This window comes from Lithobates pipiens, unplaced genomic scaffold (genome assembly GCF_037356315.1).
Source record: "Lithobates pipiens isolate NorthernLeopardFrog02 unplaced genomic scaffold, aLitPip1_a1.2 Scaffold_8, whole genome shotgun sequence".
NCBI lineage: Eukaryota > Metazoa > Chordata > Amphibia > Anura > Ranidae > Lithobates > Lithobates pipiens.
In genome coordinates this window covers 508963934-508979662 of record NW_027507903.1, presented here as the reverse complement: position 1 = coordinate 508979662, position 15729 = coordinate 508963934, and the positions used below count along the sequence as shown (strand labels likewise).

Below are 15729 nucleotides of genomic sequence, written 5' to 3'. Positions count from 1 at the left end.
CTAAGAGAACTTACTCTGAAGACCGTGTTTCTGGTAGCAGTAACAACTGCCAGGAGGGTCAGTGAGATGGAGGCCTTATCAGTCAGGGCCCCCTTTTGCGTTATTTTTCCGGACCGGATAGTTTTAAAGGCCGATCCGGCCTTTTTGCCGAAAGTGGCATCCGGCTTTCATAGAAGCCAGGAAATTGTTTTGCCCTCATTTTGTCCCAATCCCTCCGGTGAGAGGGAACTAAAATGTCATTATTTGGATGTTAGGAGATGTATCCTACACTATTTAGAACTGACCAAGACATTCAGAAGGTCAGACTCCTTATTTGTTTTGTTTTCCGGGGCCAGAAAAGGTTGTAAAGCGTCCTGACGCACTATTGCTAGATGGCTCAGAGTAGCCATAGAGCAGGCTTATTCAGTTGCAGGGAAAGAAATCCCAGTGGGTATTAAAGCACACTCTCTACTAGAGCTATGGCAGCCTCCCAGGCAGAAAGAGCGGGAGCAACGCCAGAACAGATTTGCAGGGCAGCAACATGGTCCAGCTACTCCACTTTCGTAAAACACTACAGAGTGGATCTGGTGTTGGCAGGTGAGCAGGCTTTTGGGCGAAAGGTTTTGTAAGCTGTAGTCCCACCCTAACTGGTAAGTGCTCGTTTGTCCTCTCATAGTGGCTGTCCTGAAAGACGATTAGGGAAAATTAGAGTTACTCTTACCGGTAACGTCTTTTCCAGTAGTCTTTCAGGACAGCCCTAGTTCCCTCCCGAATATTGGGGGGAGTCTTACAAAAGACCAGAGCGCAGCAAGATAATGGTATTTGATAAATATGTTATTAATGTGTTCTTGTGTCTCCCCAGCTGGCCGGAGGTAATCTCGATAAAAAACTGAGGTCCGGCAGGGGAAGTAAGAATTTATGGGCTGGCGCAGTGTTTCCAGAGGAAGAGGAGGAGTCTATCTCTCATAGTGGCTATCCTGAAAGACTACTGGAAAAGACGTTACCGGTAAGCGTAACTCTAATTTTTGAGTCACATTTCCATGCTGTCATCCTCACCTGAATTACCAGTTATGGCAAGCCAGGGTGAGCCATTGGAACAAATTGATGGTGCAACTGCTTCTCACATCTCAGCCCCTGTAGACTTGACTGAAGATGTCCTTTCCGCCTCCATCCAATTCCCCCATCAGAGCGGGATGCCATTAATACTGAGCGGAAAACCTATGCCTCTTGTAGTTCCAGACAAAACGTATCAAATCTGCTTGGAGTTTTCGTAAATGTGAGTAAGGGACGGGGATATGCAGGGTTTGAAATAAGTGCAAGAGTTTAGGGAGAATAGTCCTCTTCAGAGGCCACATGTCCCACAAGGGAAATATGGCGAGTCTTCCATTTTTGCAGTAATTCCCTTATGGAGCGAAATGGGGGGGGGGGGGGGGGGGGGGGAGTTTGCTTGGAAAACGTGATGAAGGTCGTGGGTAATATGGCCCCCCGAGTATTTCATGGCCGAGGTCTTCCAATTATAGGGGAAACATGTTTGTAGATGGTGGACTTCATCTGCAGGAAGGACTTCCGATTTAGTCGCATTTATTTTATACTCGAGAGGGACCTAATAGGTGTCCAGCTCGGCATGCAGAATGGGTAGGGAAATCCTGGGCTGGGTCAAGATGAGTATGATATCATCCACGAACAGTGATAGCTTGAACTCCCTCCCCCTAACCGATATACCCTGAATGTTCTAGATTTCAGCAAATGGATGCCGCCAGGGGTTCAACACATGTGGAATACCGCCCCGAATAACGGGTAGCGGGGAAGCAGCCAGGACCTCTGGTGGGGTTCATATAATGTGTATATTAATGTGAGCCAGTCAATTCTAGAGTTTGTGTGTGTTTATAATTGTGTGTGTTTATAATTGTGTGTGTTTATAATTGTGTGTGTTTATAATTGTGTGTGTTTATAATTGTGTGTGTTTATAATTGTGTGTGTTTATAATTGTGTGTGTTTTATAATTGTGTGTGTGTATGTGTGTGTGTGTGTGTGTGTGTGTGTGTATATGTATATATATATATATATATATATATATATATATATATATATATATATATATATATATATATATATATATATATATATATATATATATATATATAATATATATACAATGTGTATGTATGTATATAATTAGAATGTGAAATAAATAAAAATTGTACTGATGAAATGTGTTGAGGGAGTCAAAAAAGGACAAAAAAATGAATAATGTGAGGGGATTATGAGTATAATCCCCTTACATTATTACTGTATATACTCGAGTGTAAGACGACTTTTTCAGCACATTTTTTATGTTGAAAAAGCCCCCTCGGCTTATACTCGAGTGAGGGTCTCCCGCTGTGTCATACAGTCTTAACTGTTCATCTATCCACTGTGACAAAGCCCCGCCGCCTCCTCGTCCATGATATATGGAACACTGATACAATGCTGGGAAACTGAATCAGTGTTCTGTTTGTCACAGATGAGGAGGTAGGGCTTTGTTACAGTGGACGTCCGCCAAACAGTTAAGACTGCTTGACACAGTGGGAGACACCTGCTGTTTTGGTTATCAAAGGTGCAGATGGGCACAGTGAGGCTGCAGATGGACGCTAATGATACAAGTGGACACAGTAGCTGCTGCATTTCACCCCCTAGGCTTATACTTGATTGAATTAATTTTCCCAGGTTTTTGTCCCGGTTTTAAAAAAATAATTTTTTTTGTTGTTTTTTTGTTCTTGACTCAACACATTATTTCAGCAATATAATTTTTATTTATGGACCTTTTTATGATGTTTCATTTACAGATGACTGTGAATATTTTGATACAATTTTTTTTTTCATGTATTTGTGCATTTTTTTTTTTGTCTAATCATAAATTTGATTCTTTATCTCATTGCGTGGCCCACCTCATTCAAATTCCCATGACCAATATCCTGCTTTTATGCAAAATATATCGGGATGGAGGTGGGTCACGGTGTATGCCTCAGACCATTCTCTTGTTGATGATGCACTCTGTTTGTAGTTTGGTCCTATCGTCTTTTTTTTCATGGTGGAAATGAGTGCAATGCAGTTACCCCAGAGGACTGCCTTGTGGGCTTCCCAGAGGGTGGAAGGGGATATATCCAGGGGTTTCGTTCTCGATAAAATAGAGTTTCAGTTTTGGAGGGGAGGGACTGTAAAAGGAAATTATTCAGATGCCAATGGCATGGCTTACGATTTAGGGGTACCCAGATCCAACGTAAGTAGGATGGGGGCATGGTCGGACCAGGAAATTGGCAGTATCTGCGCAGATTGGGTGATACATAACATGGTATTATTGACAACGAGGTAGTTAATATGTGAGTGCATACGGTGAGGGGCGGAATAAAACTACACCGTCGATCACCAGGGTGAAGAGCCCGCCAGGAATCAAAAAGAACATATCGTCTAGTGAGATGGCAAAAGAGTTTTGAGTCTATTGGCTCCAGCTTGCGATTCCTGTGGGTTCACCACATGGCGGTCAAGCACTGTAGAATGAGAGGTTAAAGTCTCCACCTACTGTTAATTCATTGGGCTTATGGAAGAGGCGTGCAAAGACTTTAGTCAAGTAGTTGATCTGATAGACATTTGGGGAGTATAGGATACACAATGTGAGCGCCTGCGCCTGCCATTGTCCGCGTAGGATGAAATGTCCTTGCAGGTCAATGTAGGATGATAAACGTGAACAAAATCCACGTTTTAAAAAGTATGGCTACACCAGCCCGTTTACGGGGGTTAAATGCCTGGTAAACCTGGGGTAGTTTTTATAAGCGAGTGCTGTTAAAATGGCCTGAATTCCCTAAGTGCCAGATGCTTCTTTCTATTGGAGTTTAGAGAACTTTGTCAGATATTTAATGCTGTTTGTGTGCATGTTGAAGAGATTTACTTGCCCAGTTTGTCCTGATGACCAGTGTCTCAGACAGATTGTGATGGGATATCCAAAATATTACTGTTGTACCCAGAACAAGAAATAAGGGTAAATCTTGTAATGACAGCTGTCTTAGCTCTTGTACACACGGTCGGAGAAGCCGTCGGAATGTGTCCTATCGGACCGTGTTGTTGGATAATCCGACTGTGTGTGGTATGCATCGGACTGATTCAGTCGGAATATCCGTCGGACCAAATTTTCCAACATGTTGGAAATATTTTCCGACAAACTGGTCCGATCGGACATACTCCGATCATGTGTAGAGAATTTTGATCGGACAAAGTGCCACGCATGCTCAGATCAAATTCCTACACCAAAGCTATTGGCTACTAGCATGAACGTAGTCCCGTCGTAACGAAATAACGCCATCATGTTCTGAATGATCGGATTTTCCGACAACTTGGTCCGACCGTGTGTATGCAACAGTTTCGGACACAATCCGTCGGACAAAATCCGTCAGACAAAATCCAACGGATTTGGTTGGCAGAATGTCCGACCGTGTGTACAAGGGCTTAGAATAGCCTTTTCCTTGGTTTTAAGAGTCTTCCCTCTCATTTATTGTTATGCCTACAGGACAGGAGGTGATGGGAAATATCTCCAGAAGGATACAAATGGGGGGGGGGGGGGGGGGCTTTGGCTTAAAGTAGAATTTCAGCCTAAACCAAACTAGTCTTTAAAAATGATCCCTCCCCTTTCCCAACAACTATGGTAACTAACCTTTTTTTAAAAAGATGCATATACTTCCCTTATTTTCAGCCAACTATTTGCAGTACAACAGCAATACTTTTAACTGATTTTGACCCTGCTTGGCCTTTTTCGTAGACACTAAGTTTATACGGCAGCAAACCAAAAGCCCAACAGAGGTTTTTTTTAGAAAAGGAGGAGTATACCAACAGTGACAGTACTGTTAGTGACACATCACAGGGCATACCCTTGTGGCTAACAGAGGCTGGAGTGAAGGAAAGACTAGATAAACTTAATACAAATACATCCGTGAGTCCTCAGAGAACTCAGGTTATAGCCAGACCATTGTTCCTAATCTTCGTTAACAGCATACAGACAGGATTTTTACCAGCTGATTGGAGAAAAGCCAATGTGGTACCAATATTCCAGGGATCCTCAAACTACGGCCCTCCAGCTGTTGCAAAACTACACATCCCATGAGGCATTGTGCAGCTCTGACATTCACAGACATGACTAGGCATGATGGGAATTGTAGTTCCTGAACAACTGGAGGGCCGTAGTTTGAAGACCCATGCAATATTCTAATAAGAACAGAGACAAATCCCTGGAAACTACAGGCCAGTCAGGTTAACCTCAATCGTTGGTAAGTTAGTGGAAGGGATGATAAGGGACTATATTCCAAAATTTACTGAAGAAAACAATATCCTAAGTAGTTTACAAGAGGTCATTCTTGCCAGACCAATCTGTTAACATTCTAGGAGGAAGTGTGCTGCCATCTAGATGGGCAACGACCGTGGATTTAGTGTACCTGGATTTTGCAAAGGCGTTCAATACAGTCCCCCATAGAGGGGAGGACCTCTGGGGGAATCAAGGATGGAGAAAGATGTAGGGTACTTGGAGATGACAGATTGCGCAATAGCATGAAATGTCAAGCTGCAGCTACCAAAGCCGGCATAATATTTGCATGCATAAAAAAAGTGGGATATACTCCAGAGATAGAATGCTAATCCTACCACTTTATAAAACGGTTAGACCACATCTGGAGTATTCTGTCCAGTTCTGGGCACCAGTCCTCAGAAGGGATGTGCTGGAACTGGAGAGAGTCCAAAGAAGGCAACAAAACTAATAAGGGGACTGGAGGCCCTCAATTCGAGGAACAACTGCAAACACTAAATTTATTCTTGCTGGAGAAACAACGCTTGAGAGGAGATTTGATGCCGATTTACAAATACCTCAATGGCAACCCCAGCATAAGAAAAAAACTATTAAGTCTCAAGGAGTGTAAGAGGACACTGGACCACACCGTGAGATTGGAGGGAGTTTAACCTTAAACTGCGCAGGGGGGTTTTCCACTGTCAGGCAATAAGGATGTGGAACTTTTCCACAATTGGTGGTGGTTGCGGGGAGTGTTGATGTTTTTAAGAGACTCTTGGATGTGCATCTTAAAGAACACAACATACAGGGATTTGGGAAATAATTCTAGACACTGACACATGCACCTACACAGGTTTAACTGGATGGACTTTTGTCTTTATTCAACCTTACCTACTTTGAAACAATGAAAATTCTTTTTATTAAGACATTTTGGAATGGGTTATAGGTACAAAACAGAGTGTTGGGGCGTACCCAGGCCCAAGTACACAATAAATAATATAAGTTATACTTCCTAACTAAACAGGAAAGCATAAAGTTAAAGAGGAAGTAAACCCTGATGAGTTTACTTCCTCTTTCATTCCCTGCAAAGGAAAAGCATAATGGACTACTATGCATCGCATAGTAGTCCATTATGTGTCACTTACCTGACACAGGAGCCAGCGAAGTCACCGCTGTCCCCTGTAGTCCGGCGCATCCATGTTCTCGGTGGGGTTTCGCAGCTCCGCCGCTGTCATTCGGCGAAGCCGCGATGACGTCACTCCCGCGCATGCGCACGGGAGCCGAGACACGCGGCATTGCTCAGCATCTTCGTCATCGAGGATGCCGCGCTCAGTGCGCCTGCGCGCCGCTGTCTGCGGCGCATGCGCCGTAGACAGCGGTGCCCGCCTTCGGGCAAATATCTCCTAAACTGTATAGGTTTGGGAGATATTTCTTGGACCTACAGGTAAGCCTTAATCTAGACTTACCTGTAGGTCAAAGTGGTTTGTAAGGGTTTACAACCACTTTAACAAAAGAGTTGCTCAAGTCTACCTAGTAAGAGTAGAATGCGAGAAGGAGATGCAACATAATTTGGTACAATAAGAGGAGGCTAAGATAAGATATGGCAAATCCAGGCAGACCAGGTGTTTTTCCTACTGGCAAGGTGTGCAGGGTAGCTATAAAGTCATATTCTGTATATCTTCCTTTTTAATACATTTAACGTGCTGGGATAAATTTAAAGGCCAATCTATCCATAGGTCCCACACTTTATTGAATTTTCTTATACAGCCGCGAGAGAGGTAAGTTGCTTGGAAAAGGGGGCAACTTAGTTTATCAGGACTTTCTAATAGTCTAGAGGAGGCCTTGTCAGACTTCCATGTTAGCTTTATTAGCGTAAAAGAGCAACAGTAGTTAGAGAATGGATAAATTGAGTGCTCTCTGACCAAAAGTCATGTACTCATGGGCATGTCTATGATGTGTAGAAAATCGACAGAATTACTCGCGCATCTCTGCCCCATTTAGGTTTGCCAAAAAGGTGTGTACACAGGTTAAGGGTCTAACAAAATTGTACATTTTAAGTATCTTACTTATAGAATGTTTTTAATTCAGTCTTATTGCCTGTATAAAAATCCCTTCATGGCATTCAGACTTATCCTCCTGCGTTAGTCACAGCTAAAGCTCTGAATCGTGTGAGTGTTGCTGATTGCAGAAATGTTGTTGTGACTAAGGCAAGTGAGTATGTCGGACTGCTGCAGACAGATTGCACGTTCCACACTACCATTGGCCCATTGGAATGATGGCCATCCCCACTGGCCAATAGGAATGTGCCACAGATAGGAAGTGGTAGAAAACATTTAACACCATCAAGAAGTGTCAAAGCTTTGCCACTAAGACAGACTTCTAACTACCTGCACTCTTTATCTGCACATAATTCTTTGTTTTATTTCTATTGCTATGCAGGCTGATGTTTAATGTGTTGCCATGTTAGATTTAAGGAAGGGACAGAATTGCATTTGTATATTTTCTAATCTAGTCATCTTGGGAAAATTCTATGGATTAAAGCAGAGTTCCACCCAGAAATGGAACTTCCGCTTTAAGTGAAGGTGTCGTTTTTTGGGGGGTGGGGTGGGGGCAGATACTCTTTTTAGAGTCATCCAGCTCCCACTTCCTCCCAGGGCTCTGTGGCGCCGGAAGGAAATTCACCTCTCCCCCCTCCCTCTGTGCAATCTTCTGGGACACGTCGCAGGTCCCAGAAGATTGCCAATCACAATGCACAGTGCAGATCATGCATGCACAGTGCGTGCCCATCTGTGAAGCCACAGTTGGGCACCCACAGTCAGAATGCTGCCACCATGGAGAGGAGGGGGAGAGGAACAGGGCTTAGTTCGTCCACATTGATATACTGTGGGACACGTGAGTGTCTGATTTTATTAAAAATCAGCAGCTACGCCTTTTTTGTAGCTGCGGACTTATATGGATGGAACTCCGCTTTAAGTATTTTTATATTTGTGTGCGTATGTGTTTGTTTTTTTTTTTTTTTTTTTGTTTTTTTCTTTATTTGTTATCATGCAGACTTGCTCTTTAAGCTATGTAGTCTTATGGTCGTTTTACAGGTTAAAGCAAAGTCCTGAGTAAGCATGATCTCTGCTGCCAGGACCTTGGCATATAGAGCCCTGTGCCAAATACTTGTATGTTCTTGTGGTTTCACTGTGTGGGGCTGAAGTCTCTCCCTTTAATTATGTCCAGAAAACTTGCATAATGTTACCACAAAGCTTTGGGAGCTGCACAGCAGATGTCACTGCAAAGATTGGAGGGCCTCGTTCTGCGTATATCCAGGAAACCTTCTGCTATGAGCCGACATTGGAAAAAGCACTCCGCCAAGCACTATCCTAACGTATAGTGACCACATAACGTAAACCTGCATGCAGTTGCAGAGGCAACCCTGTCAGTGAATAAAAAACTAAGGGTTGGAAAACATCTGCTTGACCTTGCACAAGGATACCAAGCGTAGGAATCGATTTTCTTTATTCGGCCATTGGTAATCATGGTGCACCTGCTAGGAGTGTGCATGTTTGGTTTGGTATGAAGCATCTACTATGTCAAAAATAGTAGAAAATGATCTAGCTGTGCTCAAAATCAGAAGCATTGTTTCATTTAGGAGCTGTTCGCTCCATCGAATTTCACAACTTTTCAGTCTGCTGTGGTTTCAAAATAACAAAAAAACAAGATTGTGATGGGTACGGTCTGTACTAACACGTGTTGCAGCATTTATCGCATGCAAAGGAGGTGGGCCCTAAATTCAAACTGTCTTTAGTGTTAGTGGGATACTGGTGTTTGCTGACATCAAGGTACACTTGGAGGTATTCAAATATTTTCGTGTGTGTGTGTGTGTCTTACAAAACACTAGGGAAGAGGAGAGGTATCAGTGGAAGCCACCATATTTCTCTCCGTACCAACAAAATTAAATAAAAGGGCTTCCAGGCTCCACAAGGTGCCTATACTTTGGAAACATTCTTAGTTTCACCACTTTAATCGTCTGACTGGTTCTGAAACCTGTGTATATACCGTTAGTTCTTTGTCACATGGGCGGCCAGGGGGCAGTAAAAACAACCGTTTTGAGTCTGCCTAAAAGCGTTTGGCTCACAGTTGCAGTTCAGTAGTCCCTTTGTATATTGATGCATAGCAGACAGAATCACCTCCTGAATGCTTAAAGTGATTGTAAAGACTCGTGTGTTTTTTCTGTTTTGTTTTTTAATGACAAACATGTTATACTTGCTTAGCTCCTCTGTGCAGTTGGTTTTGCACAGATCGTCCCTGATCCTCCTCTTCCCGGTCCCCCTTTGCTGCTCCTAGCCCATTCCTCTTTTGAGTGCCCCTCGGCCAGCAGCTTGCTACAGGGGACACCTAAGCTGAGTCACAGCTCCGTGTATCCATTTAGACATGGAGCCCCGACCTGGCCCCACCCCCTCTCTCCCCTTCTTGGCTGACTGACTTTGACGGCCACAGGAGCCAATAGTGCCACGGCTCTGTCTCAGCCAATCAGGAGGAGTGTACTGGATGGCTGAAGGGATCATGGACAACGCTGGAGAGAGAAGGTGCTCAGGTAGGTAATTGGGGGGGGTGCTGGGGAGGCTGCTACACACAGAAGGTTTTTTATCTTAATGCATTCTATCCTATTTTCTGACGAGCTTTATCATTTTTTTTTTTTTTTTTTTTCAGTTAAGGGATGTTGGGCAGGAAGCAAGCAAATGTAGTTCCTCAGAAACCACCTGAAATCTGTACAATGTGTAGCCAGTTTTACAGTGACAATTCGATATAGCTTTTACAGATACTGCATAAATCTGAGTAGACTTGTGTTTGATAGACAGAACAATGTTGTAGGATGGTGGTGAAAAGTGTCCCAAAACCTGAAATGAACAAGTATATTTTTATCTATCAGATTAGGAGAGACTTGCAATGGTTTTGGAAGGTTCTTGACCAAGCCACAGAAATGAAACCCTCTCCAAAAATCTAGGGCTATGTTCACCCCATCTATTTCTTATTTCCAAAATATCAAGTACGTTGCTGCCTTTTGCAACATAATATAGTCACAGTGCACCCTCTGTGTTGAAAAGCTCTCTCATCCAGATATGGGAGAATTGGGATTTTGTAGTAGTGGACTGCGGAGAGAGTTCTGCTGACAGTTTATGATGTTCATATCAAGTCCCAAATTCTAAGTGTCATGGTAGTTATGGGGGCCAATGGGTGGACTATCTGGGAAGTGTGACAGTCATTTGCTTTTGCCATGGAATAACTTGTTTATTCATTTTGTAAAAACTCTCTCTCTTTCTTTTTTTCATGTTTATAACAGAAATGTGGGATTGATCGAGGAGACTGTCTCGCTTATCAAAGTGCTTAGTTCTTCAAGCAATTGTTCAGAGTCATTTTTAGTGGGTATGTACTTTGACTAGAAATATTTTGGTTGTTGAAATATTAAAATGCCAGTAAACCTTGCCACCCAAATTCTGAAAATGATTATAGCCAGTATATATATATATATATATATATATATAATATATATATTTAAAAACATAATTTTATTACATAATTTTTAAAACATAGAAATACATTTAAAATCTCACAGGACATCTGCTATCTATATTAAGCTAATCGCCACAACAAAAGCACCAAAAACCCATCCCAATGTGTAGTATAAGCACCAAAAGTTTACAGCTGCCAGTATCCAAGCAGGCTTGGTGTGAGTTTATGTAGCTTGTTCAAGCTCTACATGTTTTGAACCACAGCGCTTCCTCAAGAGCTTTCGGAAAGCTCTTTTTTCTGTTTTGGATCTAGGACGGTCTGGGTCAAACATGAATTTATACGTCAGGTTTCTAGCAAGTAAATAAATGTCTTTGAATGTATCGTATTTTATGATATTGGGTCTGGGATCAAAAGTAACATTTCTGTCTTTGCAGATGACACCAAGATATTCAGTGGAATAACGTCCTTACAGGATGTCTCCAATTTACAAGCCAACCTCAATACACTGTCTAATTGGGCAACTATGTGGCAGATGAGGTTTTATGTTGATAAATGTAAAGTTATGCACTTGGGGGCTACGAATATGAATGCATCATACATGCTAGGGGGAGTACACCTAGGGGAATCCGTGGTGAAGGATGTGGAAGTTTTGGTAGATCATAAGCTTAATAATAACATGCAATGCCAAACTGCTGTTTCCAAAGCGAGCAAAGTCCTTTCTTGTATTAAGAGAGGTATGGACTCCAGAGCGAGAGATATCATTTTGCCCCTGTTCAAATCATTAGTAAGACCTCATCTGGAATATGCAGTTCAGTTTTGGGCACTGGTTCTCAAAAAGGATATCGGGGGAACTGGAGAAAGTGCAGAGAAGGGCAATCAAACTGTTAAGAGGTATGGAGGAACTCAGCTATGAGGAAAGATTAGAGGAACTGAATTTATTCACTCTTGAAAAGAGGAGGATAAGGGGGGATATGATCAACATGTACAAATATATGAGGTCCATATAGTGAACTTGGTGTTGAGTTATTCTCTGTACGGTCAACCCAGAGGACACAGGGGCACTGTTTGCGTCTAGAGGAAAAGAGATTTCTTCAAATACAGAAAGGTTTCTTCACATTAAGAGCTGTGAAAATGTGGAATAGACTCCCACCAGTGGTGGTTATGACCTGCTCAGTAGATTGCTTTAAGAAAGGCCTGGATGCTTTCCTGAATGTACATAATATAACTGGGTACTAACATTTATAGGTAAAGTTGATCCAGGGAGAATCCGATTGCCTCTTTGGGAATCAGGAAGGAATTTTTTCCCCTGCTGTAGCAAATTGGAGCATGCTCTGCTGGCTTGTTTTTTTTTTTTCTCTTCCTCCTGGGTCAACTGTGGGTATATTGGATTGTACGATATTTTTTCATTTATTGTTTTTAAAGTTGAACTGGATGGACTTGTGCCTTTTTTTCAACCTGACTAACTATTGAACTATGTATTTGTCTAGCCTAGTGGAGGGATAGAAACCCAAATTTCAGAACATCCAACTCTTGTTGGGGAAAAATAGTAGACAGTTAAAGGGGTTGTAAAGGTTTGTGGTTTTTCACCTTAATGCATCCTATGTATTAAGGTGAAAAAACACCTGGCAGTCACCAGCCCCCCCCCGTTTTACTTACCTGAGCTCCTTCATCTTCTTCGGTGGGGACACGCTGTCCGTCCATCCTCTCTGTGGAGTCCCAGCTTTGATTGGATAGATTGATAGCAGCGCAGCCATTGGCTCCCGCTGTTGTCAATCAAATCCAATGACCCGGGGGGCAGGGCCGAATCATACATTCGGCTTCTATGTACGCCGAATGAATCAACAGTGGAGGTAAGTATGACATGTTGTTTTTTTATTTTATTTTTTTAAATAACAAACAACAAAGCTTTAGTATCACTTAAAGTACACTAAGTTCTAGGTCTGAGGTTGAAGTTCAGATACTCTGTTTAATTTATTTATGGCTTGAATTATTTGGGCTGCTCTGTGCAAATCCACTGCAGCAGAGCAGGTAAGTATAACATACAATCACTTTGAATGAACTTCATACCATTCTTTACCAGCAAGAGTTGGATGTCCTGAAATTTGGCCTGAGTTTCTGCCCTTCGACTAGGCTAGCCAAATACAATACAATCAAAGATATGTACTTTTTTGCTAGAAACCTGACATGTAAAGTGTTTGCCTTAGATCCAAACAGGAAAGGGAGCTTTCCGAAAGCTCCTGAGGAAGCGCTGTGGTGCAAAACATCAACTCACACCAAGTCTGCCTGGATACTGGCAGCTGTAAACTCCTGGCACTTCTACTACACATTTGGATGGGTTTTTAGTGCCTTTGTTGTTGTGATTAGCTTAATATAGATAGCAGATTTACTGTGATATGTTAAATGTATTTCTATGTTTTAGAAATTTTGTAATAAAATTATGGATTTTTAAAGAATCTAGTGTATTTTGGTGCCTAATAATAAAGTTTGGTTTTTCAAGTATTTAATTTAGACTAAGGCTCCATGCACACTGAAGCTCAAAAAAGCTATTTCTGGACGCCAGATTGCTTGCAGAAAACGCTGGTTGAAAAACCTGCTTTTAACAGCGTTTTATACTAGCGTTAATGAGCGTTAATGAGCGTTTTACAGCGTTAGCGTTAATGGGTGTTTTTTATAAAAATACACAGAGGACACTCCAAAAATCCCACAATGCATTGAAAAATAGAATGCCGAACACTAATGAACGAGCGTTAATGAGCGTTAATGAGCGTTTGTCGTTTTTTGCCGCTGAAAAACGGCACTTTGAACGCAAATTTCTGGCGTTCAGAAAAAAGCCCATAAACTCCACTGCTCATTAAAGCTGAAAAACGTCCATGTGTGCATGGACACATAGGCTAACATAGAGTGGAGTTTATGGGCTTTTACAAAAAACGCCCAAACTCCAATAAACTGCAGTTTATCTGCTTCAGTGTGCATGGAGCCTTATACAGGAGGTGGTACTTTGCTACTGTTATCTACATACACATACCATCCTGTATTGATGCAAACATACCTAATTTTTACAACATTCTGCCTTATTAATTATCCCCCTCGGTTGTTTCTGAATTTTTTTTTTCTGGCTTATTTCGGTTTCATGCTTCCCAGCTGAATCCTGCACCATTTTATCTGTTGTCTTCTGCCTCTAAAGTGTATTTTACTTATGCCCTTTCTGTCAGTAATGGCCGTAATCTTGTGCATTCGCATTAATCACATGGGGTGTTTCAGGAAGTTGTGTATGGGCCTGTACTATCTGGGGATTGTAATGCAATGTCCTCTGAGAGGGGATGATGCAGGCACAGCATCTTCCTGAATGGACTGAAGACCCACAGAGCATTCTGTGGATCACCACAAATATGCGCCAGTGACGTTATTGAGGTGAATATTGCCAGATTTCTATGCAATGGCGGAGTTTAGGGTAAATGTAAACTTTGCACCATGTATATTGTTTCTTAATGATTTTAACCACTTGGCGCACATACTACGTCTATTGACGTCATGGGCTTTCGGTGGTTGTATCTGAATGATGCCTGAGGCCACAGACATCATTCAGATATCTGCGTTTTCAGCCGGCGATTCCCTGCACCATAAGAACGATCATAGCGGTTGTTCCGCCGATTGATCGTTCTTACGGGCGTCAGGAGGGGACGTCCCCCCTCCCGCTGCCCTCTGGTGCTTGTACCGACTCGCCGCTTCCATTGGTGGGTCGGTCACAGGATCCGCAGGCCCCCGGAAGTTACCATAGAGATTTCTGGCGGGCCAGATCGTCCCCGGAGTCTCTATGATCGTTCGGAGGCCGGGCGCAATGTTATAACGTCACGCCCGGCCTCTGCATTCAAATTAACAGCGCCGATTTGGCTAGGAAGCCAGGATCTTTTTTTTTTTTTTTTTTTTAGGCTTCCCAGCCTAGAGGTGAGATATGGGCTCTTATTGACCCCATATCTCACTGTAAATATGTTCGATCGTGCCATATTCCTATTACAAGGGATGTTTACATTCCTTGTAATAGGAATAAAATTAATCCATTTTTTTTTAAGTATCAAACTAAAAACATAAAAATAAAATTAACAATAAAAAAAAAAAATGTAAAGCGCCCCTGTCCCCGTGAGCTTGTACGCAGAAGCGAACGCATATGTAAGTCCCGCCCACGGTGTTCAAACCACACATGTGAGGTATCACCACGAACATTAGAGCGAGAGCAATAATTCTAGCTCTAGACCTTCTCTGTAACCCAAAAGATGTAACCAGTAAAAAAATTTAAATAGTCGCCTATGGGGATTTTTAAATACCAAAGTTTGGCGCCATTCCACGAGCGCGTGCAATTTTGAAGCGTGACATGTTGGGTATCTATTTACTCGGCGTATCTTCCTCTTTCCCATTATGCAAACAAATTGGGCTAACTTTGCTGTTTTTTTTGTTTTTTTTAAAGCATGAAACTTTTTTTTTTTCCTGAAAAAAACGTGTTTGAAAAATTGCTGTGCAAATACCGTGCGAGATAAACAACCGCCATTGTATTCTCTACGGTCTTTGCTAAAAAAACATATATAATGTTTGGGGGTTCTATGTAATTTTCTAGCAAAAAAAATTAGGAATTTTACACGTAGGAGAGAAATGTCAGAATTGGGCTGGGCGTGAAGTGGTTAATGGAGGATGTGCCGTTTACTACCACTTTAAGCCAGTCATGCACATGGCTTGATGGAGTGATTGAAAGTTAGATTCCATTGTTTGCAGAAATGGCAAAGTATCTAAATGCATACAGTGATGGTTTTCCTCAACCTGAAGGAGATGGATTAGACATTGCCCAATTTGTAGTTAGAAAAATGTTTGTTTTTGAAAAATTACCATATGTTTTGACTTGGTATTTCAATAAACTGTACTGAAGCTGTCTATATACTGCCCAGGTTCAACTTCAT

General features: G+C 42.1%; 1 protein-coding gene across 2 annotated transcripts in view; it reads left to right on the top strand.

The window, feature by feature from the left end:
- ATXN10 (ataxin 10) overlaps positions 1 to 15729 on the top strand; it is a 182399-nt gene that overhangs the window by 33771 nt on the left and 132899 nt on the right. For both annotated transcript variants that reach the window (XM_077469350.1, XM_077469351.1), the window contains exon 3: positions 10614 to 10696. In XM_077469350.1, coding sequence (XP_077325476.1) covers positions 10614 to 10696 — 83 coding nt within the window. The remainder of the gene's footprint in view (positions 1 to 10613; positions 10697 to 15729) is intronic.